We start from the raw sequence: 27,830 nt of genomic DNA, 5'->3' as shown, positions 1-27,830 counted from the left end.
CTGGGTTGGGAAGATCCCCTGGAGAAAGAAATGGCAACCCACTCCAGTATTCTTGCCTGGAAAATCCAATGGACAGAGGAGCCTGGCGGGCTACAGTCCAGTGGGTCGCAAAGAATCAGACACAACTGAGCAACTAACATTTTCACTTTCAGTTAACTATGTATAGGTATTATTTTGATAAATCAGAATTCTAAATAATACCTTAAGGATAAATAGACATATGTCATATATACACCAAAACCATTTATTGCACCCCTACTACTTCTAAAGTTCCCTCCAAACAGAAGACTTAAATTACATAATCTCTTAGCTTCCTCCCATCTCTAAAATTCTTTGCTTTTACTCTACTTATTTTTAAAGACAGATGCAAAGAATACTAGTTATATTTTACTAGTCTATCACTGTGAAAAATATGAAAAAACTTATTGCTTCCCAGTTTTAACATGATCAGGGCTTCCCTTGTGGCTCAGCTGGTGAAGAATCTGCCTGCAATGTGGAAGACCTGGGTTCAATCCCTGGGTTGGGAAGATCCCCTGGAGAAGGGAACAGTTAACCACTCCGGTATTCTGGCCTGGAGAACTCCATGGTCTGTATAATCTATGCGGTAGCAAAGAGTCAGACACGACTGAGCGACTTTCACTTTCACTTTCACATGATCATAGAAAATTCACTTTATTTATTTGGGTTCATAGATTTTGAGAGGTCTGTTATCCTCCCCTTATGATTGCATCATAATTTTGGCTAGATCCAGTGCTAAGCTGTTTGCTGCAAAAGAAATTGCCCCAACTCAGTGGATCAAAACAACAATAAACACTTATTATCTCATATGGTCTCTGTGTCTGGCATTTAGTAACAGCTGAGCAGTCTCAGAATTTCTCACAAGGTTGCAGGCAAGTTGTCAGTCAGAGCTGCAGTCACCTGAAGGCTCAACTGGGGATGAAGGGTTTATTTTCCAGGTGACTTTTATACATTACTGGCACATGGGTGCTGGACTTTGGCAAGAGGCCTCACTTCCTCCTCATCTGGGTCCCTCTAACTCTCCCTCTGGGTCCCTCTAACTCTCCTTAAGTATCCTTACAACATGGCACCTGGTTTTCATAAAGAATGAGTGATCTAAGAGAGAAATGGGTGTGGGACAGGAAAAGAGAGAGAGAGAGAGAGATGGAGTGTGTACCAGGCAGAAGCTGCCCTTTTATGACCTACTCTCAGAAGCAAGTCACTGAATCTGGCCCACATTCAAGGGGAGTGGAATTCGGCTCCACCTTTTGAAGGGAGGAGTATCAAAGAATCTGAAGACATATTTTAAAGCTACCACACTATACACTCTGGTGACAAATTATTTATGAACTAAGTAATTCCTCCCAAATTGAAAATATCTTTAGTCCTCCCACAACTACCTCAAAGTCTCATCCATTTATAGCATAAGCTTAAAATCTAGGATCTCAGCATTTAAAGTAACTTGTGGATGGTGCTCCTCATGTGGAGTTTCTCTCAATCTGAGACTACAGAGGTAACTCCTTTGCCAGCACATACTCAAACTATAAAATGGTGAGACAGGCAAAGGGTAGTTGCTTCAGACCCTCCATTCCAAAAGGGGAAAATCGGGAGATTTAGAAGAGTTACTAGTGACCAGCAAATCTGAAATCTATCAGGCACATGCTGACAATTCCTTGATTAGAACTCAGAGCACAGAATGATTCTATGAGTCATCCCTCCTTTTCCATGAAACGTAGCCCATTTTTGTGGCTGAATAGTTTCTACTTCATGAAGTAGAAAGAGTTTCTACTTCATGAAGAGCATGAAGACTGCTTCATGCTCTCCACAACTTTTGAGGCCCGAAGGCTTCATTTAGTTCTAGCTGTTTCTTTAAATCCAAGTTGGTGGTGTTTCTGCAAATAGAATTCTCTTTGCAGGTCTTTTATGAACCTTATTAGGCTTCAGGTGTGTGTGTGTTAGTCACTCAGTCATGTCTGATTCTTTGCAACCCCATGGACTATAGCCCACCAGGCTCCCCTGTCCATGCGAATATCCCAGCAGGAATACTGGAGTAGGTTGCCATTTCCTTTTCCAACATGAAGCTTCATACCATTGCGCAAAAGCCTTACCCACAAATTTCTGAGAAAAACCTTTCTCTACATTTTCTGCAAAGGCTGTTGAGGAACAACACTCTTAAGCTACCTAGAAGCCCTTATTGTCTGACGGTTTTTCTTTGAGGCACTGTCTTATCTCTTGAAGTCATAACAAACATATTATAGTTATATCTTGGCTTCATTTTTAGACTATATCTTTCTGATTGTGCCATGCTCTTACCTTTGCTGGAAAGCCATCTCTAATTTTAGCATCATTTGTCATCAAAGGGGCTGAGAAATTTCAAACTCAACAATTCCTTTATTTATAATGGTGTTGGTTTAGTTGCTAAGTCATGTCTGACTCTTGCGACCCCATGGACTGTAGCCCGCCAGACTACTGTCCATAGGATTTTCCAGGCAAGAATACTGGAGTGGGTTGCCATTTCCTTCTCCAGGGGATCTTCCCAACCAGGGATCTCCTGCACTGCAGGCAGATTCTTTACTGACTGAGCTACCACTCCTTCCTTTAAGGAACTCCGGTTTGCATTTTACTATAGGAAGCAAGAAGCAGGCATGCAACACTTCCAACACTGTCTGGAAATGTCTTTGCAATGTCAGCCAGTTGAGTAAATATAATTTCTAATTTGCATATTACTGTTGGTAACAATATTGCTTTCTTTTTTTTTTTTTTTTTTTTTTGCCACAACATAGAAAGGATATCCTTTCCTCTAGTTTCCAATAACATTTTCCTCATTCTCCCAAAGTCCTTGCTGTTAACTTTCTCACAAGTTATCACGCTTCTAATAAGTCTTAACAAGAGTCTTCAGTCTTTTCACTATCTCAAGATCCTTACAACTTCCTCCGACCAATCAGTTCCAAAGCCCCTCCCACGTTTTTAAGTTTTCATTATGGCAACGGCCTACTTCCAGGTACCAAAATCTGTATTAGTTATTTACTGCTACATACTACATTAACCTAAAACTTAGATTAGGTTTGGGGCTTCCCTGTTGGCGCAGTGGTAAAGAATCCACCTGCCAATGCAAGAGATGCAGGAAATGTTGGCTTGATCCCTGGGTAGGGAAGATGCCCTGGAGAAGGAAGTGGCAACCCACTCCAGTATTCTTGCCTGGAAAATTCCATGGACAGAGGAGCCTGGTGGGCTAGTTGGTACACACAACCAACCAGGTCAGGTTTAAAACCACAATGAAAATTTATTATCTCATTCATTTCCTCTGAGTCAGGAATCCAGGAATTCCATGGCTGGGCAATTTAGATTCAGGCTTTCTTATGAGGTTCAGCGAGATGACTGCAGCCCAACAATATCTTTCTTTCATTCTTTCACCTTTTAATTTTTTTTGCACACTACTTTTTACACTAACTTAACCCCAAACTCTCCACCAATTTTCTAACTCTCTTCTCAGAACATTTAAACACATGAGCTACAGTAGTCTATTAATTCTTTCTTCTTGAAAAATATCTCAGGAGTCTCTGACTTGCTCAAATATGGACTGGGTTGCTATTCAGACCTGCTGCACAGCTGTCATCTTGAGATCTCCCCTTTGTATGCCTCATGTTCTCTCTCTCTCTCATTGGGTTCCCAGCTTCCTGAGACCCACAATTTTCCAATTTCTTGCTTTAGTCCTTCATCTTGGTAGAGAACATCTTCTAATAACTTTCTAAGAAAGTGAGTATGGGAGATAAAATTTTTGAAGCCTTGATTATCTCAATATTTCTTTATCCTTCCCCTGTTGTTCAGTCGCCAAGCCACATCCGACTCTGAAACCCCATGGACTGCAGCATGCCAGGCCTTCCTGTCCCTCACTATCTCCTGGAGTTAGCCCAAGTTCATGTCCAATGAATCGGTGATGCCATCCAACCATCTCATCTTCTGTCACCCTCTTCTCCTTCTGCCTTCAATCTTTCCCAGCATCAGGGTTTTTTCCAATGAGTCAGCTCTTTGCACCAGGTGGCCGAAGTGTTGAAGCTTCAGCTTCAGCATCAGTCTTTCCAATGAGTATTTAGGATTGATTGGTTTAATCTCCTTGCTGTCCAAAGGACTCTCAAGAGTCTTCTCCAGCACCACAGCTTGAAAAATCAATTCTTTGGCACTCTGCTTTCCTTATGGTCCAACTCTCATATCTATCTGTACATGACTACTGGAAAGACCATAGCCTTCACTATACAGACTTTAGTCAGCAAAGTGATGTCTTTGATTTTTAATAAACTGTCTAGCTTTCCTTCCAAGAAGCAACCGTCTTCTAATTTCATGGTTGTAGTCAACATCCACAGTGATTTCTGAGCCAGGAAGAGAAAATCTGTCACTGCTTCTACCTTTTCTTCTTTCATTTGCCATAAAGTGATGGGGCTGGATGCCCCATCTTAGTTTTTTTAAATATTGAGTTCTAAGCTGGCTTTTTCACTTTCCTCTTTCACTTTCATCAACAGGCTTTTTAGTTACTCTTCGCTTTCTGCCATTAGAATGGTATCATCTACATATCTGAGGTTGTTTCTCCCAGCAATCTTGATTCCAGCTTGTGATGTGCTCTGCATATAAGTTAAATAAACTGGGTGACAATATATAGTCTTGTACTCATTTCTCAATTTTGAACCAGTCAGTTGTTCCATATAAGGTTCTAACTGTCGCTTCTCGATCGGCATACAGGTTTCTCAGGAAACACGTAAGATGGTCTAGTATTCCCACCTCTTTTAAGACTTTTCCACAGTTTGCTATGATTCACACAGTCAAAGGCGTTAGCATAGTCAATGAAACTGTAGATGTTTTTCCGGAATTCCCTTGCTTTCTCTATGATCTAGCAATTAGATCTCTGCCTTTTCTAAAACCAGCTTGTACATCTGGAAGTTCTTGATTCAAGTATTTGCTGAAGCCTAGCCTGAAGGAGTTTGAGCATATTCTTCCCTTACAAAGAGTTAATTGTTTAGCTAAGTATATAATTCTAGCTTGGAACCTGTTTTCCTGATTAATTTTAAAGACGTTTTCACATTATATTTTGACTTCTAGAGTTGTTATTGAATAATAAAATGCAAGTCTAATCTCTGAAACTTCATATAAAACATACTTCTCTCTCCTTCACTCTCAGTTTCAAAGACTCTAAGATTTTCTTTTTGTCCTGAAATTTCTTAGTAATGGACTGTTTTCGCCCATTATGCTAGCCATTTGGTGAGTCCTTTTATTCTGTAAATTTTCTTAATTTCTTTCTTTAATGACTTCCTTCCCTCTGTTTTCTCTTTCTGGAGTTCCTATTCTAAAGTTGAATTTTTTTTTTATTTCCCTGTCTTACATCTCCCCTCTTTGAGCTTTTGTTTTACTTTATGGGAGATTTCCTCAACTTTATTAACAAATCTTTCTATGTAATTGGCTTTTAATGTTTAATTTGCAAGATCTTGATGTTACTGTTCTTGTTCCGTAAACTTTTTTAAAACATCCTGTTATTGTTGAGTGAGTGCCATACCTTTTATCTCTCTAAAAACATTAATAATTTTGGGAAATACACTTCTCTCCACAAGCCTTCCTGCAATTAGTTTTTTGTCTTTTAAGTCTCAGTATTTCATATTAAATGCTTTCCTTAAATGTGCATAATCCCTGGCTATCTACTTATACTTAAGAGTGGTCACTAAAAAGATGATTGGAAGTCTCTGCATATGGATGGGACCTGTCAAGTGGGCTTTGCTCTACAGAGTAATCCATCTGGGCCATGTCCTTTGGAAATTCTAGATATTTGATCTTTCCTTTTTGATTTATCACTTTCCCAGAGAAGTTCTTTCAATTTCTTACCTGAATGGTGAAGTCCTCAGTCACTCAGTCATACCCAACTCTTTGCGACCCCATGGACTGTAGCCCACGAGGCTCCTCTGTCCATGGAATTTTCCAGGCAAGAATACTGGAGTGGGTTGCCATTTCCTACTCCAGGCAATCCTGATCTAAGGATTGAACCCACATCTTCTGCATCTCCTGCATTGAAAGGCAGATTCTTTACCACTAGTGCCACATGGGTTAAAACCAGTAAAGGCCTGGTTGCCAGTATTCTAGGAACTGAGTGGAAAATAAAGGCCGGGATGCTCCATTTTTAATAAATAAACTTTCATTAAGCCTTTTGCTTTCAGAACATTCCAGGCTCTCAGCTGTGCCTGCTATCTTCCAGTTCAGAGACTCTCTTTCACCCCCTTTGGAGGCTAACCGACGAATCTTTTGCCAGAATGAGGGGAAAGCAGACACTGGACTAAGCAGTGACAGAGGTGGTCTAGTGTCTGCTTCTGCAACAGGCTTGCAATGAATCCTCCTGATGTTAGTTCAGTCTTTGTCTTGACTTCCAGAGGTACCTGGTGCTGTCTATTACAGATATTTGGGGGCTTGGTGCTATAAGCCAGATTACTTTTTGGCTTATCTCACACTAGCTAGGAATTTCTCTTTCTTGGTCTTCTGAAGTTAGTTATTGTCCAACAGCTTTCCAGTTTCTGAAATTTTCTCATTTTTTCTGTCCTATTCTCTTTGTCCTTGTGGGTGTACGCTTTTTAAAATCCACTTTACCATCTATTCATGGGGTTTCAAACTGTGATTCTTAGATCAATTCCAGCCCACAAAGATTTTGTTACCAGTCTATGATAAGAGAAGGAATTTGTGCCAGAATGTAAACTGATTTACTAATGACACAGTTTAGTTTAACTGACTTTGGGGTTTTTTTAATATTTTATATAGTTTTTATTAACTATTATTTATTTTAACTGGGTCGTTGCTACACATGGGCTTTCTCTAGTTGTGGTGAGCAAGGGCTACTCTAGTTGTGATGCGGGATCTCATTGCAGTGGCTTCTCATTGCAGAGCATGGACTCCAGGGCAAGTGGGCTTCTGTGGTCGCGGCACTCAGGCTCAGCAGCTCTGGCTCTTTTGTTCTAGAGCACAGGGTCAGCAGTTGTGGCACACGGGATTAGCTGCCCTGCAGCACGTGGGATCTTCCTGGACCAGGGATACAACCAGTAACCCCTGCATTACAAGGCAGATTCTTAACCACTGTGGGACCACTAGGGAAGTCCTGATTTTGTTTTTAACAGCAAGACTTTTCCAGTAAAGGAAGTGGTGCATTGATTTGCATTCTAGGGTAAGCTCCTTATGTGATCATGCACAAGTGGAAGACCAGTTTGGATACATATAATAATACTAGTCTTGAGCTTTCCTCCTTTTCTCTAACGAAATTTAATCTTAACTATATTTCATCCTCCTATGGCCCAGCTTCCAGTTCTCTGAAGTCATATTCATGGTTACATGCAGTAATAGGTTAGCAGAAACTACAGCAATAGAAAGGATCTGGCCAGGTTTTCATAATTTAAAGAATATTCTAGTACTCTCTCTGGCTTAGGTTGAAGGTAGAAGGAAGAAAGATGATATATCTCTTTCTGAAGTAATGATGTAAAATAAGGCTTGGATCTTCTATGGCAACTTCATCAAAAGTAAAGAGAGAACAAGATAAAAATAAGGAAGACCCTAGAAAGCCAAGCACATGCCCAGAGCAGGAATGCATTCTCAGAAAAGACACGATAGGGCCCTATGCTTTAATCTCCCCCTGATCTTTAGGTTCAGCATCAGCAGGAAGTGAACGCCAAGGCGAGGTTGTTAATGGCCTGGCCTAGTTTTCAAGGAAGGCCCATCACAGAGCCAATCTGCAAAGACCAGGAGAGGTTTTTTCCTTGTCTTTTTTTCATTCTCTTTTTGTTCTGGGAATTTAAATAACTCTTTATCCAAACATGAGCTGACACAAGCTTAAGTGACAGAGACTTCAGAGAGCATATATAACAAAGAATGTCTTTCAAAATAGTTTGAAAAGTCACTAAATAAACAATACAAGCACACAAAGAAACAACAATGAACCCTGAGAAAAAGGAAGAATCTGCTTACCAAGGTTACCATATCACAATATTCAGAATGTCTAGTTTTCAGCAAAAAAATTAAGAGGCATGCAAAGAAAAAAGAAATCATGGCCCATTCCTATGGGGAAAAAAGAAACTAACAAACTGTCATTGAATAAACATTGGACTTACTAGACAATGATTTTAAATCAACAGCCTTAAATATGATCAAGAAATAAAGAAAAATCATAGACCAAGAACTAAAGGAAACCAGGAGACTAATGTCTGAACAAAAAGAGACTAACAATAAATATATAAAAATTATGAAAAGAAAACAAACAGCAATTCTGAACTTGAAAAGTACAATAATTTTAATGAAAAACTCACATGAAGGTCATACACCCAACAAGAGACTTGTATTCAAATACATAATAATCTCATATATCTCATAATTCAAATACCTCATAATTCAATAATAAAAAGGCATATAACCCAATTAAATTGAGCAAAGGATCTGAATAAATATTTCTCAAAAAAAGATATTAGTATATAAATGGCTAACAAGCACTGGTAGAGATGTTCAACATTACTGGTTATTAGGGAAAGACAAATCAAAACCATAATGAGATAACCAGTTCATCCTCACCAAGATGACTATAATTTTTTGAAATGGAAAATGTTGACAAGAATGTGAACACATTGCACACTGATGGTTGGAAGATAAAATGGTGCAGCTGCTGTGGAAAATAGTTTTGTAGGTCTACAAAAAGTTAACCATAGAATTAACATGTTCCAACAATGCCATTCCTGGGTAGATATCGAAAAGATTTGAGACCAAGTATTCAAACAAATATTTGTATACAAATGTTGGTAGTAGCATTATTTGCAAGAGCCAAAAGGTAGAAACAACAAATGTCCATCAACAAATGAATGAATAAACAAAATGTTGTATATCCATACAATGGGATATTATATTCAGCCATAAAAAGAAATGAAATACCAATATAAGCTACAACATGGATCATGAAAACATGCTAAGTGAAAGAAGTCAGACACAGAGGTCATGTATTGTATGATTTCATTTATTTGAAGAATCTAGGATAGATAAACCCACAGAGACAGAAAGTAGAATATTGGTTGCCAGGGGGTGGGTAGGAATGGAGAGTGACTTCTTAATATGTACAATGTCTCCTTTGAGGGTGTAAAAATGTCTTAGCACAAGATAGAGATGATGGCTGTACATCACAAGAAAACATCAGAGTACTAGAAGTGCTAGAAGTGAATGTACTAGATGTCACACAGTATACACTTTAAAATGGTTACTTCTATGTTTGCAAATTTCCCCTCAATTTTTTTTTAAATGAAGAAACTGTCTGCAAGAGAGATTTTCAACCTCCCAAACCAAAGCATCTATTTATATGTTATTTTGTACTTTTTTAAAAGAGAAACCAGAAACACCTGTTCTGCAAAACAGAAACTATTTTATCTGACAGTAAAATAAAGGGCTCATTTATAGAAGTAACAATGTTATTTGAGGGCATTTTACGGACCAGCTTTTACAATGGGCATATATGTGATCTTGTCTTGGGCATTTGAATCTGTGGGTTATAAAATGGACCTAAAACTAGAGACCAGTCAGGCCCAAAAGCCAAAGCTTTTTCTTCATTCATTTTCTAGGTCTTCTGACTCTTTAACATTCGGGACTGCTCTATTTTGGGATTCTAAAGCAACGAAAAGGTCCTTTATCACCAAAGATGTGATTATATCCATTGTAGGTGGTGGAGTATACCATATGTATTAGAAATGTTTCCACTCTGACTTTAAAATTAAATGTATTTTAATACTTCTATCTGTAAGTATTCTGGATAAGTGATGTTTTCTTGTGCACTGCAGTCCTCAGTAGAGTGGAACCCTTTTTGATGCCTGTAAGCTTCCCGAGAACAAGAGTATAACTTACTACCTTCTCAAGAAGTTATGGTAAGTGAGAGACAGTTTAAGTCCTTCTACTGCATGTTAGCTGAGTGAACTTCAGTATCAGGTCACTGATTCCCCTCAAGCTCAATTTCCTCAACTGTAAAACACAGATGATAACCAGACAGAGTTGATGTGAGGAGCTAATATAACACAATGCCAAAGGACTCTCCAAATGTCAGTGCTTTTTGTAACAGTGGGTGTAAAGTTAATATTTGTTTAACTGAGTTGTGTAATGATCTTGTGGATATAAGGCTAATCTTGCTTTGCACTGATTGAATTAAATCAGGCTATTTCTCTAGGAAATTATGTCTCAGGGAACAAAGTGAATCCTTGATATACTAAGATTTTTGTAATAAGCTATGTTGTAATAGAGGTGTGTTGTATTTACCACAAATGCTACTAATGAAATATGTTAATGAGAAGAGAGTTAATTGTTCCTTTTCCATAAGACAAATGAATTCTCTTCCACTATTTCAGTTTATTTAGTAAGTCACATCTTTCAGTGTTTACAGCATTCCCTGAGAATGTGAAAAGTTAATGCATCCCAGCAGGTGAGCAGTTTATTTCTTTTCCCTGGCAGGAATATTAATCACTATTATTATCGCTCAGTAAGTCTTTGACTTCATAGGGAACATGTGCCACTAACTATGGGGACGGAAATTATGTTGGGGCAGTGTTGGTGTGGAGAAAGCAATCAGGATTAGCCACTGCTTTCCTGCCTAATAAAGAAAGCCAGTACCTGTTGAGAAGGTATAATTTTAGAATCCTAGAAGAGTTAGCCACACTACCCAAATTGTCAACCATTAGAATTATTTCTTTGAGTTTAGGAGAGTCTTTAGAAAGGGTCCACTAAAATGTAGATGTTAACAAATATTACTATAGCAAATATCATCGATGAAAAATTGTTTCATAATTATGGCCAGTCCCAAAGGACTAGAACTCTAGATCACAGACAAGAAGGAAAAAGAAAGAACAAAGTTCTAGCTTTTGGAAGGCTAGGACCAGGTATGTTACTTGGAAGCCTGAGATATCGTGAAAACCTTGGATATCCCACAGAACCTGTATCAGTGGGAAATGAGCCAACAGTTATCCAAGGCCATATCCTATGCTTCCTTAACCAGACTCTGCATCCATTTAGAACACAATCAATCTGCAGTTATAGTAGGTGATAGAAATAGCAATAGGGGCTGTCCTGGTGGCTCAGTGGTAATGAAAATGCCTGCCAGTGCAGGAGACGTGGGTTCAATACCTGGGTCAGGAAAATCCCCTGGAGAAGGAAATGGCAACCCACTCCATTATTCTTGCCTGGGAAATCCCACGGACAAAGGAGCCTGGAGGACTATAGCGCAAAGGGTCGCAAAAGAGTTGGACACAACTTAGGGAACTAAACAAGAAATAACAATACAAAAACTATTTTTAACTCAATAAGTATTTATTAAGCATCTATCAAGTAGAGACTGGTATCAAGCAATGGAGCAAGTGACCTTCATCCTATAGGACCATTTGACTCTGAAGGAATCTCTTCTCCCCGTCTCTTCCCTGTACTATCCCTTCTCTGAATAAGAAATCCAATTAAAAAGAACTCTACTTCCAGTTCTTTTATGCCTACTTTCCTCTCCCTTAAGAAATCACTAACCAGTTAGAAACGGTCAAAAGTTTAACAGAAGGTATCAATAAAAGGTGTTTAAATGGATAATAGGTATGAAAAATTTACAAACTAAATTATCACAAATGGATAATTAATCTCATATAGAGAGGAACTGTGAGCCATAGCTATTAAGTAATAATTAAATAGTGCCAAACCATAAGTTGTACCTTCCCTAGTGACTCACAGAATAAAGAGTATGCCTGCAATGTGGGAGACTCAGGTTCGATCCCTGGGTCAGGAAGATTTTTCTGGAGAAGGGAAAGTCTACCCACTCCAGTATTCTTGCCTGGAGAATTCCACAGCCAGAGGAGACTGGCAGGCTTCAGTCCATGGGTTGCAAAGAGTCAAGACACGATTGAGCAACTAACACAACAAACTGTAAGTCTGGTGTTCTGCAACAGGCTTCCAAAATAAAGTTAGGCAGGAGAACAAAGAAGTGCCTTAACCAGAAAGAATGAATTGCAGAGGAGTGGTTCATTTCTGCTTTAAAATCATTTGCTTCCTTTGCCATAGAACAGAACAGACTCCTCCGTGCTTAAACCATATTTATATCTGAGAAGGCAATAATACTTGGAATGGAAGAATTCCTGACTAGAATGAAAATCATTTTCTAGGTTTCAATTTCATGTTAATGTGGTTGACAAATATAATATAAGCATGGGACTTTTTTAAATTATGTTATGTTTTGCAATTGTAAACAACTTTAGCAAGAGGAGTAGAGATAAGGACGAATGAACCTCCAGTGAATACCAAGCTGGCAGTTCAGAACAAGATCAGCTGTTGGCACAGATGTGAGGAGACATAACTTTGGGTCTTTAGTGTTTCTACCAGCAGGTGTATTTATTTGCTTGGTTTTATACAGTACATGAATACAGGAATCTAGAGATAGAAGTGTGAGTCTATCAAGGCCTTCCTCTAAACTTTATTATATACTTCCCCACATTATTTCATGTAAATATAATCATAAAACCTAGGAAAATCTTTTTTTCTGGTAGAAATCAAAGTGCCATTTATCCTCACAATAACTCAACTTGAGAGTACTTAAAATACATTTAATATATTCTGTATGAATGGTGGACAGATGTCACAACATGTTTGTCAAAACCCACAGAATGTAAAACACAAAGAGTGAGCCTTACTGTAGAGTACAGACTTTAGTTAATATTAATAATAATATACAACTATGGACGCATGGAAAAAACACATTTAATATTTAGGCCTAGTAACAGTCTGACTTCCCTCTTTCATATATTCAAGCCTTCATTCCTTCAATGCACAAAACCACTCTCAAGACTGATTATAAGTATAGGTCAGAGTTTTATTTCAAATGAAGAGGCTTTCTGAAAAGCCCAATTCAAAGATTCTATCTTGGCAGAGACATTTTATAGGGGAAAAATGGTTAGAGAGTTATTATTAGACTATATTTTTAAAAAGGAGATGACTATCTAGTTAAGGACAATTAGCCTCTTTGCATGATTGGTTAAAGTTCTTAGATTAGTTTCAAGACTAATAGTCAACTGAATGGATTTCCCAGGAAGGGCTTTTGGCTTCCTTGGTGGCTCAGTGGTAAAGAATCTGCCTGCTAGTGCAGAAGACCCGGGTTCAATCCCTGGGTCAGGAAGATCCCCTGGAGAAGAAATAGCAAACCACTCTAGTATTTTTGCCTGGAAAATCCCATTGACAGAGGAGCCTGGAGGGCTATAGTCTATGGGGTCACAAAAGAGACATAAATTCACAATTAAACAGCAGCAGGAGTGGCTTTTAAGCTCAATAAAATCTATCAGAAAATTGCTCGAGTAGTTTATCAAGAATACTAAACTATATATGTAGAAAAAGCACTCAACAAACTCCAACAGTCTTTCGATGAAAACACTCAAAAACTGGTAGAAAGGAAGTTCCACAATCTGATAAAGGACATCTTTGATAAATCCACAACTAACATCATACTTAATGGCAAAAGATTGAAAGGTTCTGCTCTCACCACTTCCATTCAACACTGTACTAGAGATTGTAGCCAGGGAAATTAGGAAAGAAAAATAAATACAAGGCATAAAATTGGAAAGAAAGAAGCAAAATTATTTGCAGATGATATGACTTTCTATATACATAATCTAGAGAACCCACAAATAAAGCATCAGGGCTAATAAAGAGATTCAGCAAGGTTGTAGAATAAATATATAAAATATATACAAATATTTAAGATAAATATAAAAAATTACCCACATCTCTATACACTAGCATTGAATAATCCATAAATGAAATTGAGGAGACAATTCCATTTACAATAGCATCAAGGAGAATAAAAATACTTAGCAGTAAATTCAACTAAAGAAGTGAAGATTTGGACACTAAATTACAAAATACTGTTGAAGAAAATTAAAGAAGATGTAAATAAATGAAAAGACATCCCATGTTCATCTGTTGGAAAACTAAATGTTGTTAAATGGCCATACTCCTCACATTGAGCTACAGATTGAATGCAATCCCTATCAAATATCCAGGGTTTGTTTTGTTTGTCTTCACAGGAATTGACAAGTTGATGCTAAAATTCATACGGAAATACAAGGGACCCAGAATGGACAAAATGATTTTGAAAAATAACAGAATTGGAGGACTCACACTCTCAATTTAAAAACTTTCTAAACAGATATATAGGGTAATCAAAACTGGGTGATGGTGGCTTCAAGACAGACATAAAGATAACTTATTCTGAACAAAAGTACCAATACAATTCAATAAAGAAAGAATAGTCTTTTCAATATATTGTAGTGGGATAACTGAATATTCACATGCATAAAAAGAATAATAATTAAGTTGGATCTCTTCTTCACACTCAAAATACACAAAAGTTAACTCAAAATGAACCAAAGACCTAGAGGGAAGAGCTAAAACTACAAACTAAAGAAAACTTAGTTGTAAATCTTTGTGATGTTTAGGCAATAATTTCTTGAATATGACACCAAAAACACAAGAAACCAAAGAAAATAGTTAAATTCATCAAAATTCTAAAATTTGGGCTTCAAAAGATACAACCAATGAAGTGAAAAGACAACCCACAGAATGAAGAAATATCTGTAAATCATACATCTGGTAAATCTCAAGTATTTAGAAAATATAAACAACTCTGGTAACTCAACAATAAAAAGGACTTGAATAGACACAAAGGACATAAATAGATATTCCTTCAAAGACATACAAACGGCCAATGAGCACATGGAAAGATGTTCAACATAACTAGTCATTACAGAAATGCAAATCAAAACCACAATGAGATACCACTTTACACCTACCATGATAGCTATAGTTAAAAAGATGGATAATAACAAGTGTTGGTAAGGATTTGGAGAAATTGGGACTGTCACACATTGCTGTTGAGAATGTTGAATGCTGCAGCCACTGTGAAAAACAGTTTCTCTAAATGTTGAATATGGACTTATCATATGATCCAGCAACTCCACTCCTAGGTATATACACAGGAGAAGGGAAAAGGTTTTCAAATTTTTATGAAAACACTTGTTCAGAAAAGCATTACCATAATAACCAAAATGTAGAAACAACCCACATATCCATCATCTGATGAATGGATAAACACAATGTGGTATATCTATTCAATGGAATATTATTTGGCCCAAAACGGAATGAAGTACTGATTCAGGCTATAGCATGGATGAACCTTGAAAATGATATACTAAATCAAAGAAGGTGACATACTGCATGATTCCATTTCCATGAAATGTCAGAAGAGGCAATTCCATAGACACAGAAGATAAATTAGTGTTTCCAGGGGCTAGAAGGAGGAGGTAACAAGGAGTGTCTGCTAATGAGTATGCAGATTACTTGAAGGTGATAAAAATGTTCTGAAATTAGTGGGAATGATAACACAAATTCATGAATATACTAAAATGCATTAAACTGTACACTTTTAAAGAGTGAATTTTATGGTATGTGAATTATATCTCCAAAGCAGAAAAGGGGGGATCTCCTACACCCCTGAATCCTAGTCTTCACTTGTGGAGACACCTAATGTTACTTGTTTCTTGGCTGCTGTTGCTGTTGTTCAGTTGCCCAGTCATGTCCGGCTCCTTGTACACGGACTCTTTGTACACGGACTCTGTGTACACAGACTCTTTGTACAGGGACTCTGTGTACATGGATTCTTTGTACACGGACTCTGTGTACATGAACTCTTTGTACACGGACTCTGTGTACACAGACTCTTTGTACAGGGACTCTGTGTACATGGATTCTTTGTACATGGACTCTGTGTACACAAACTCTTTGTACATGGACTCTGTGTACACAGACTCTTTGTACGGGGACTCTGTGTACACGGACTCTGTGAACCCAGACTCTTTGTACATGGACTGTAGCACAGCAGGCATCCTTGTTTCTCACCATCTTGTTTCTCAAGAAACAAGACACTATCTTGTTTCGTGGCTACCGTTCGTGAAATAGACTTTACCATACAAATATATTTGTGTTTCTATAGGTCCCTTATTAGAAACAGAAATATGAGTATGGCAAATACATTGTCCTAGACTTTGTTTTCCCCTCTTTATAACTTTCTCTTTTTTCTTATTAATTATTTTTATAGGAGTATAGTTGATTTACAATGTTGTGTTAGTTTCCTCTGTATATTAAGTGAATCGTATTTTATTATATACATTATATATTATACATCATACACATACCTATATCCATTCTGTTCTAGATTCTGTTCCCATATAGGTCATTACAATACAGAGTAATGAAAGGAGTTTTCATTCCAATCCCAAAGAAAGGCAATGCCAAAGAATGCTCAAACTACTGCATAAATGCACTCATCTCACACACTAGTAAAGTAGTGCTCAAAATTCTCCAAGTCAGGCTTCAACAGTACGTGAACCATGAGCTTCCAGATGTTCAAGCTGGATTTAGAAAAGGCAGAGGGACGAGAGATCAAATTGCCAACATCCGCTGAATCACTGACAAAGCAAGAGAATTCCAGAAAAACATCTACTTCTGCTTTACTGACTATGCCAAAGCCTTTGACTGTATGGATCACAACAAATTGTGGAAAATTCTTCAAGACATGGAACTACCAGACCACTAGACCTGCCTCCTGAGAAGTCTGTATGCAGGTCAGGAAGCAACAATTAGAACTGGACTTGGAACAACAGACTGGTTCCAAATCGGGAAAGGAGTACATCAAGGCTGTATATTGTTACCCTGCTTGTTTAATTTTTATGCAGAGTACATCATGTGATATTCTGGGCTGCCTGAAGCATAAGCTGCAATCAAGATTGCTGGGAGAAACACCAATAACCTCAGATATGCAGATGACACCACACTTATGGCAGAAAGCAAAGAACTAAAGAGCCTCTTGATGAAAGAAGAGAGCGAAAAATTGGCTTAAAACTCAACATTCTAAAAACTAAGATCACGGCGTCTGGTCCCATCACTTCATGGCAAATAGACAGGGAAACAATGGAAACAGTGAGAGGCTTTGTTTTTTTTTGAGCTCCAAAATCACTGCAGATGGTGACTGCAGACATGAAATTCAAAGATGCTTGCTCCTTGGAAGAAAAGCTATGACCAACCTAGACAGCATATTAAAAAGCAGACATTACTTTGCCAACAACGGTCTGTCTAGTCAAAGCTATGGTTTTTCCAGAAGTCATGTACAGATGTGAGAGTTGGACTATAAAGAAAGCTGAGCACCAAAGAATTGATGCTTTTGAACTGTGGTGTTGGAGAAGACTCTTGAGAGTCCTTTGGACTGAAAGAAGATCCAACCAGTCAATCCTAAAGTAAATCTGTCTTGAATATTCATTGTAAGGACTGATGCTGAAGCTGAAACTCCAATACTCTGGCCACCTGATGCAAAGAACTAACTCATGGCTGATTCATGTCAATGTATGGCAAAAACCACTACAATATTGTAAAGTAATTAGCCTCCAACGAATAAAAATAAATGGAAAAAAAATAAATAAAATAAAATATCACCCCATGTAAAAAAAAAAAAGAAAAGACCCTGATGCTGGGAAAGATTGAAGGCGGGAAAACGGGATGACAGACAATGAGATGGTCGGATGGCATCACCAACTCAATGGACATGAGTTTGAGTAAGCTCCCACAGCTGGTGATAAACAGGGAAGCCTGGTGTGCTTCAGTCCATGGGGTCACAAAGAGTCAGATGTGACTGAGTGACTGAACTGAACAGAATGTTTGTATGTCAATCCCAATCTCCCAGTTTATCCCTCCCCACTTTCCTCTTGATAACCATGTTTATCTTCTACATCTGTGACTCAATTTCTGTTTTGTAAAAGGGTTCATTTGTACCATTTAGATTACACATATAAGCAGTATCATATGATATTTGAATTAGCTTTAGTAAATTCCATTTGACAGCTATTACATTGTATTTTCTCAATTACAAGATCATGTCTTTTTTTCTTATTTTTTATTATAGTTCATTCACAATGTAGTATTAGCTTCTTCTGTGAAGATCATTCCTCTTTACAATATAACTTGGTAATTATTTCATTTCAGCATATGCAATTATCCTTCACCCCTTTTTATTTGGGGATATGCTGCAATTTAATTTGATAAGTGTTTTGCTAATACAATAATGTTGCAATTAATTTCCTTGAACTATGATATGCATATGAGTGGGATACTTACCAGAAGTAAAATTTCTGATTGAAAATATGTTCCTCTTATTTTATTTCAATAGATGGATTTGTTATTGATTATTGATTTAGTATCTCTCTTACTAGATCATGAGGTTTCTGAGGAGAGGGACCATTTCTGTTTTTTTCTCCAAAATTTGTTCATTGAACACTGCATACTATGCCATTACACAAATATATCATATTCTTATCCATCGTATTTTTAAAAATTAAAGTACAGTTGACTTACAATGCTATATTTGTCTCAGGAATAACTTTCATCACTTTAATTACATCATGACATTCTTTTCTGGCCTGCAGATTTTCTGCTGAAAAATCAGCTGATAGCCTTATGGGATTCCCATGGATGTGACTAATTGTTTTTCTCTCGCTGTCCTCAAAATTCTCTCTTAACTTTTGCCATTTTAATTATGTCTTGGTGTGGATTTCTTTGGGTTCATCTTGTTTTGGACTCTCTATGTTACCTGGACCTGGATGCTTGTTTCCTTCTTAGGGAAGTTTTCAGCTATTATTTCTTCAAATACTACTTCCACCCTTTCTCTCTTCTCCTTCTGGGACACCTATAATGCGAATGTTAGTACATTTCATGTTGTCCCAAAGGTCCCTTAAACTATCCTCATTTTTAAAAAGAAATTTTTTTCTGTTTGGCTTGGGTGATTTCTATGACTCTGTCTTCCAATATCACTTACCCATTCTTCAGTATCATCCACTCTACCAGTGACTCCCTCCAATGCATACTTCATTGCTGTTATTGTATTCTTCAACTCTTATTGGTTCCTCTTTATATTTTCTAACCCTTTGTTCAAGTTCTCACTTACTCATCCATTCTTATCCTGAGTTTGGTAAGAACCTTTACAATCATGATCTTAAACTCTTTCTCAGGTAGATTGCTTATCTTCATTTCATTTAGGTCTTTTGCTTCAGTTTTGTCATATTTTTTTGTTCGAAACTCCTCTGTCTCCTGAATTTGCCTAGTTCTCTAAGTCTACTCCTATGTATTATGTAGTTGGTTACAACTCCCAATCTTGGAGAAGTGACTTGTCCTAGGGAAGCCCAGCAGCACGTTCCCCTTTGATTACCAGAGTCAGGTACTCCAGGGGTATCCCCTACATGGGCTGCATGAGCCCTTCTACTGTAGCTAGGCTGGCTGTTGCAGATGTGCTGGTAGTTGGGGCTGCCCCGGGCGCTCACAGGCTAGAGGGAGAATGAAAAAAAAGCACCCACCAGGGCAGTGTCAGCATGGTAGAGAGAGAGAATGAAAACAGCTGCCACAAGCACATCAGTTCCCAAGGGGAGTCCCAGCTGCCCCCTGTTTCTCCACAAGACTCTCTAAGATCAGCAAGTATGGCTGACCCAGACTCCTTTCAAATTGCAACTTCTACACAGGGACTTGGAGCAAGCAAGTTTCTGTACATGCCCTTTAAGGATGGCCCTCCAGCCTCTAGTTCTAAACACAGGCCCCACTGGTTTCCAAAGCCAGACAGTCTGGTGCTCATCTTCCCAGTGCAGGACCGCCAGGCTGCTGAAGTCAGTGTGGGCCTTGGACACCTGGCTCCTCAGGCAGGACCTCCACGGCTGATTTTCCTCCTGCTTGTGAGTCACCAGGCCAAGAAGGTGAATTCTGATGGGCTGTGTCTCCGCCCTCCTACCAGTCAAGCTGTGGTTCTTTATATCTTTTCTACCAGCTCTCAGGTCATTCTCAGAGATAGTTGCCCTCTAAGTAGTGTAATTCAGGTGTGACAGGGGGTGAACTTAGGATCTTCCTATTCTGCCACCTTGATCCCTCTCTGTCCTCATTTTCTGTTTTGTTGACCAGGGCAATCTAGATTTTAGCACACTCACTACTTGACATACTGCTTTATGTATTTGTAGACAGATGAGCCTATGTGCTTTATCATACAAAGTGTCAAATAGAACTTCAAAGCTACATCATTAAAAAAACACAATCTAGTTTACAGAGATAGTAATTGTTTGGGGGGGGGGCTGGTTAGTTTTTGTTTGTCTTCTTTTCATTCATTTCATCCAGTTGTTAGTTTTTTTATGTTTTCCTTTCTAACTCTAGTATATTTTCAAAAATTGTGGTGTCAATTGCAATGCATCATTTTAAGAAATATAGAATCCTTAATTTCATCTGAAAACATTAGCATGTTTTATTAAATAAATGCCTGCTTCTTAGATTTGAGTATTCTGCAATTCAGTTCCTTAGAAAAAACAAGGGAGGATAAAGGTTTATTTGTAGTTTTAAGAGACCTAATATTGCCACCTGCTGGACAAAATGTCAGAATACAGTTTGAAGCCGTTAAATCCTAAAACTTCAAATCAGTTTGCTTCCATTAATCAGGGGAAAATTTGTTATTTTACCATAGGAGTGTTTGTAATATGTAAATATAATTAAGTTTATAAGGGGTTCTCTGATGCTTTAAAAAAGTAGGGATAAAATTTTTCTTTTTTTAGGATAAAGTCATTTTGGGAACTGATTACCCCTTCCCACTAGGTGAGCTGGAACCTGGGAAACTGATAGAATCCATGGGAGAATTTGATGCAGAAACCAAGGTATGTGCCTTTTACTTCATGATCTTATTCCTGAATTTTCCTGATCTAACTGTGTTTGGTTTCAGAACACTTTGATATGGGATAGCAAAGGACAGAGAAATTGTTGCAGTTAGTATTCCTAGAACTGTTACTTGATCTTTAGAAATGGCTGATCTATTAAAGAGCAAAGGAAAGTTAAAAAGCTGAAAGTGAACCTATGACAACTAAATTCATAAAGACAAGAAAGAAAACTGTAAAGAAGCACATTATAATACTATATTTAGATTTGCATGTTAGATGAATAAGAAAACATGTTTCTATTACAAATCTACCAATCTCCAAAGTTGTAATGATTCTAGTAATTTGGATATTTAGACTCAAGTCTTGATTAACAGGACTCAGGGATGCAGAACTCTCAAGCAACTGGATGTTTTTCTTTCAGCATTTGACTTTAAGGGTGGCTAAATGTGTCTTAATGCTGACACTTCCTATTCTGCCCCTTAGGTTCCTGAAACAAACTGAGCTTAAAATGAGACAGTGTCCCCAGATTTCCTCTCCTTTGCCATCCCCTTCACATCCCATGGGATTCCCTGGTGGCTCAGATGGTAAAGAGCCCACCTTCAATGCAGGTTTGATCCCTGGGTTGGGAAGAACTTCTGAAGAAGGAAATGTCTACCCACTCCAGTATTCTTGTCTGGAGAATTCCATGGATGGAGGAGCCTAGCAGGTTACAATCACGGAGATGCAAAGAGTCAGACATGACTGAGCGACTAACACTTTCACTTTCCCATCCTACAGTGGTAAAGAATCCACCTGCCAATGCAGGAGACAAAGGAGACAAGAATCAGACCGACTGAGCAACTGAGCATGCAAATCCCATTCCACACCTGCTCCCAATGAAACAAGTTCTTCCTAAGACTTCACCACTAGGGGACAGGGATGCCAAAAATAAAAACACAGGGAGATGTAAATTCTTAAAAAATTTTACAAAAGTCTCAGTCATAACCCTTTTGTATGAGACTTGACTTTCTTCTAAACCAGGATCCAAAAGTTCTCTTCAACTCTAATTCTCTACTTTAATTGTTAGGGATACAGTTCATCGTATCTTCTTAGACAGCTTGAAGCACATTAACAGATGCCAAGAATACATTTTGATATATACTCAGTTCAGTTCAGTTCAGTCACGCAGTAGTGTCAGACTCTTTGCGATCCCATGAGTCACAGCACGCCAGGCCTCCCTGCCCATCACCAGCTCCCGGAGTTTACTCAAACCCATGTCCATTGAGTCAGTGATGCCATTTCAACCATCTCATCCTCTGTCATCCCCTTCTCCTCCTGCCCCCAATCCCTCCCAGCGGTCACCAAGTTATTAACTGGGAAACCTCAGACTGCTTTAAACAGGAAGTGTCTCCTTTGGCACTTACTCACCTTAAGGAATTAAAAATCCTGAATTGTTAAATGGTAGCGGTGGTTTAGTCACTAAGTCGTGCCCTACTCTTGCAACCCCCATGGACTGTAGGCTCCTCTGTCCATGGGATTCTCCAGGCAAGAATACTGGAGTGGGTTGCCATTTCCTTCTCCAGGGGATCTTTCCGACCCAGGAAATTAACCCAGGTCTCCTGCATTGCAGGCGGATTCTTTACCGACTGAGCTATTAGGTAAGCCCTCGTATAATTGTTAAACATATACTTATTAAAGTAGAAAGCAATACTAAGATTTTCTTTATTTTTTTTTCTTTACTTTTTATATCAAAAGTTGAAACTGAAAAACTTCCTATAACACTAAGGAAAATTAAACTAAAACCAGACTACCCCAAGCATCCTGTTGTTGTTCAGTTGCAAAGTCGTGTCCGACTCTTCAACCCATGAACTGCAGCACGCCAGGCTTCCCTGTCCTTCACTATCTCCCAGAGTTTGCTCAAACTCCATGTCAAATATCCCGATTAGGACTTTAACGGAATAATAATAATTACTATTATATGCCTTTGGTTATTTAATTTTATATGTCTGTCACTTTCAAGTTTTCAGAAAATCTTGAATAAAAATTTTATGCAGTCAAAAATACATGATATTCTGTATTATTATATGTTACTCATCATAACATTGTAATAAAGACTAAAAACAATCTACAGGGGAATAGTTAAATAAATAATAGTATGTCTACACAATGGAGTCTATATAGCCATTAAAAAGTATTAAAGATCAATTTCTAAGATATATTAAGAAAGGTACCAAAAATGCATATGGTATACTTCCATTTGTGAAAAGGACACTATCCATTTGTGGAAAAAAAAAAACTGTAAACCTACATAGAAGAATTTGCTTATATATGAATAAAAGATCTCTGGAAGAAGAGATAAGAAACTGGTAAGTCTGGGAAGAAAAAGTGGTGGTTGGGCAGTACTAGTAAAAGGAAATGTACATTTCACATCTTTTGAATTTTGAGCCACATGAAGGTAAAATTTCACTAAAAAAATTTTTAGTGAAATAAATAAATCCATTTGATGAGCACAACAACACTGGGAAATAGGCAAATGCAGTCCACCAGGTAGATGCAAAAGAGGAACACAAGACTTGGGTGTTAAGTGATTTGCCAAAAGGGTAATTGCTGGATTACAGCACATGAACTCAACTCCAAATTTCCTAACTCCGGGATCAGGTCTCTATCCAATACACCAAAATGTATCGCCTTCAAAGGATACTTGGTACCAACATATTTTAAAAAGGAAAGCAAACAGTTTTTCAGAGCACCAGCCATTATTTCTGAAGTCTTCCTTTAGAGAAGGATGACCCAGGGTGAATCACGGAAGAATCCCAAGTAAGAGGTCCTTGCCTCAAATTACCCACTCTGCAAGCCTATGTGAGAACCCTGACGTGGTCATAATACACAGATGCACACTAATGGTATGGATGTTACACAACCCCATACATGTTTCCTTCCGCCCTCAGTTGCATGCCTGACCTTCACAAGCTAGGCATAGATCAATTAGGGTATCACAAAGTTACCCCTCAAATCAGAGGAGCTTTTTCTGTGAAGCAGATCTAATAGTGGGGGAGAAGGTGAAAAAAACTTGGCAGTCTTTTTCTCATGTGAAATTTATCAATGTACATATTTGTAAAATATTCTTAGACTCTTTATACAAATCACCTTTTTGCTCCAAAAGAGCTTACCATTTATTCAGGGTCATGTGAAAGGACAACACATATATGGAGAAGGTAGTGGTACCTAAGCTGTACCTTTTCTCTGTATTTGACTCCAAGTAACTCTTAAAACTCATTGGAGGGTCCTGTAGAAGTTACCAAAGAAGTCATTTTCCTAGGAGGGTTTTCCCTGTTAAAAGTCTCCTCCCCTCCTCCTACAACCAAATTTCAAACTTAGATTTCAAATAGAGGGACAAAGGGGGAATTAGTAAAGGCAGTCAAAAGGTACAAATTTCCAGTACAAATTTCTCACATTGGGGAGCTGAGTTTTTAAAAACCTGAAGACAGTAAGTACTTTAAAACAGCCATTAAATAATGCTTTCAAGTAAAATCTTTTGTTTTCTTTTTCAGGATAAACTCAAAGCTGGCAATGCCCTTGAATTTTTGGGTCTTGAAAGGAAACAATTTGAATGACTGAATTTACTACAAAGGCAAATTTCAAGAAGACTTTTACTTTTGCTTTTAAATATGTATCACATATGCATTACTGAAATCCTATTTTGAACTTTTATCCACAAATAGAATATATCCAAATACCCTAAACTGTTCATAACAAAAATGATTCTCATGTTTTATTCTGAAAAGCAGTACATTATTTCATGTACAAATCAAAAATTATTTTCCTGCAGCCTTTTAAATTAATGGCAGAAATAAAAAGCAAAATGCCATTAATGATTCATATGAAAAAAATAACAGATTCATCCTAGAGGGTTCATGTAGGTTCTCTACTTTGAGCAAATATTTGTTAATAGGTCCTAAATAACCTGTTGTTATTCACTTTAAATACTTTCCATTAGCTCAGAAGTGGGCTGGGAATGCTTTAGATTCCAAAAAAAAATTAAAAATATACATTTTCCGTAATCTCTAGGAACTTAACAGCCCAATTGAGGCAAAATACATGTTTTTGGAATAATTACTAAGCAATAAAACATGCATGTCACAGAATTTCAGTTAAGAAAAATTCATCTGATTCCAACTTTTGGGCACATCTTCACAGAAGCTGGAACTCAAGCTGAGTCTATAAAGATGAATAAGGCATGTTCAGAGTTGGAAGATGGTAAATAGGAAGGCAAAACAATGTGAACATAGTTTCCACACGAATAAGAACTTACCTATTCTGGAGAAAAGTTTCAGTATGTAATTTACTTTTACCAGAAGCTCTTTCAATTTGAAATACTGAGCAGACTGTGTAAAGCAAGCTGTGGAGAGTGAGCAGGGCGATACCAGGGCAGTCTGTCACACTCTGCATTTCTCTTCTTTCCACCTGGTCTGCTGAAGATGAACTTGGATCTGGGAGGGATGATGAACATCTGTGGTTCAGGTACCTCTGGCTGAATTCTAAAATGTAATTGTTCAAAATTATCCGCTTGCTCTAACTGGTGGTTTTCTGGCTTGTTTTTTGTTTGCGTGTGGGGTTTTTTGGCCTTGCCGTGGCATGGGGGATCTTAGTTCCTGACGAGATTGAATCCATGCCCCCTGCAGTGGAAGGAAACACAGTCTTAACCACTGGACCGCCAAGGAAGTCCCATCCTCTTGATTCATTCATACTTCTTTTCCCTTCTATTAGTCAAGAGTTGAGGATGACAAGTAATTTGTACTGATTTAATCTTTGCTAAACTACACCCATCCTATTATTTTCTTTATTTTAGTCTATAACTCCATCTCTTTCCTGCTCCTCCTGTTGCTAAGACTTTACCCACCTAACACTTTGCTTGTTACTCCAATATGCTTTAAAAGAAAAAGTTGATTCAAACAGAAACATGAAGCATATGTTATTATTTTTTACTTCCCCATTCTTTGGGGGGAAATGTCTTGTTTCTTTTTAAATATTCTGTATTTGAGCACCAAAATCACTGCAGATGGTGATTGCAGCCATGAAATTAAAAGACGCTTACTCCTTGGAAGGAAAGTTATGACCAATCTAGATAGCATATTAAAAAGCAGAGACATTACTTTGCCAACAAAGGTCCATCTCATCAAGGCTATGGTTTTTCCAGTGGTCATGTATGGATGTGAGAGTTGGACTGTGAAGAAAGCTGAGCACCGAAAAATTGACGCTTTTGAACTGTGGTATTGGAGAAGACTCTTGAGAGTCCCTTGGACTGCAAGGAGATCCAACCAGTCCATCCTAAAGGAGCTCAGTCCTAGGTGTTCACTGAAAGGACTGATGCTGAAGCTGAAACTCCAATACTCTGGCCACCTCATGTGAAGAGTTGACTCATTGGAAAAGACCCTGATGCTGGGAGGGATTGGGGGCAGGAGGAGGAGGGGACAACAGAGGATGAGATGGTTGGATGGCATCACCGACTCGATGGACATGAGTTTGAGTAAACTCCGGGAGTTGGTAATGGACAGGGAGGCCTGGCGTGCTGTGATTCATGGGGCCGCAAAGAGTTGGACACGACTGAGGGACTGAACTGAACGGAACATAGTGTTTAACGACTGCTTTATTATGAAAAGTAACTTGATCATCTCATTCAATGTAATTTTAACATATAGATAAATACATAGTTTAAATAGATTTGGGGTATATTCATATTCACAGAGTATTTATGTGATATGCCAGGATTGTAAGGCAGTTCCACACACTGGGGACATAGAAGTTAACAAAGAGGATAAAATTTGTTCTCTGATGAAACCTACAACCTGGAGGGTAAGAAAGTATAAATAAATAAAGGAGGGAGGACAAAGAAGGGAGAAATGGAGAGCAAGAGGGAAGGAAGAGGGAGAGAAAAGAAGGGAGGGAGAAAACTTTTCTTGTACTGAAAATCATTATGCAGAAATTAAAACAAGAAGATGTATAGAATGACTTGGGGAAGGATGGGAGATAAAACATTAAGTTGTAGGGCCAAAGAACACCTGTTTAAAGAGGACTTTGAACTAAGACTTGAGTAACAGAAAGAAATGGCCATGGAGAAGAGTCTTCCGGGGAAGGGCTAGAGCAGCAAAGGCTGTGAGGCGAAAGAGCTGGGGAAGAGCTTGTGAGAAGGGAGAAACAGGGATGAAGCTGGAAAGCTGGCCTGGTAAGTGAGCTGTGGTCTAGAGTTTAGATTTTCATATTAAGTTTTTTACTAAGCCAGTGGAGTTTTTAAAATAGGCTTGTGACATGCTCTGTCTTTTGTTTTTCAAAAAACACATTAACAGTTCTGTAGAGAATTATTTTAAGGCGTCAAGAAATGATGGTGACTTGGGCAAGAGTAGTAGAACGGGAACAGTGACATGGGGTTGTAGGGAGAAGCAACAGCACTTGAAAAATGTGAGGACAAGGGCAAATGGGAAGCAAAAAAATCAAGGCTGATTCCCAGGTGTCTGTGTGTGTGCACCACAGTTTGTTCAGTCTCTTACATTTGGACATTATATGTAATTTTCACTATTTTGCAATTACAAATAATGCTACAATAAAATTAGGTTAATTTGTCATATCACACATAAGGGTAACTCCAACATAGATTTGATCAAAGATTTAACTCCAAGATAAAGCGAGACTATGCAGACACTAGAAAAGATGAGAAACCTCCTCTTTAATCTGAATATAAAGAAGGGCTTTCTAATGACGTACTTTCTGTGCAATAATTCTGGGGACATTTAGCCTCTGAAATGTAGCTAAGGCTATTAAACTCATCCATACTTTAGACAGATGCCTTGACTCCTAGTTTTTTTCACTTGAGCACCTGGGTTGATTTATTTTACCATTGTGAGGAAGACTGACAAAAACAGGTTTGGGAAGAAAGAGAATCAATAGCTCTGCTGTTGGACTTAGTATATTTCAGATGTGTCTTAGACATTTAGGTAGGAATGTCCATAAGCAGTTAGGTACACTGTTTTGGGGAGTTAAAGAGGGAAGTTGGGAAGAGGCCATCAGTGTATACAAAGTATT

General features: G+C 38.1%; 1 protein-coding gene across 8 annotated transcripts in view; it reads left to right on the top strand.

The window, feature by feature from the left end:
- ACMSD (aminocarboxymuconate semialdehyde decarboxylase) overlaps positions 1-27,591 on the top strand; it is a 61,097-nt gene extending 33,506 nt beyond the window's left edge. For 3 of the 8 annotated variants that reach the window (XM_070476278.1, XM_070476276.1, XM_070476281.1), the window contains 2 exons: positions 20,676-20,774; positions 22,337-22,816. In XM_070476278.1, the coding sequence (XP_070332379.1) occupies positions 20,676-20,774; positions 22,337-22,411 (174 nt within the window). In that variant the 3' untranslated portion in view covers positions 22,412-22,816. The other 5 variants (XR_011491006.1, XR_011491007.1, XM_070476280.1 and 2 more) reach the window with 5 other exon arrangements.
- Positions 27,592-27,830: the final 239 nt, after the last annotated feature.

Source organism: Odocoileus virginianus, chromosome 13 (assembly GCF_023699985.2).
Source record: "Odocoileus virginianus isolate 20LAN1187 ecotype Illinois chromosome 13, Ovbor_1.2, whole genome shotgun sequence".
In the NCBI taxonomy this organism is placed as follows: domain Eukaryota; kingdom Metazoa; phylum Chordata; class Mammalia; order Artiodactyla; family Cervidae; genus Odocoileus; species Odocoileus virginianus.
Note: the sequence above shows the minus strand (reverse complement) of the source record. Positions and strands in the feature narration are given on the sequence as shown.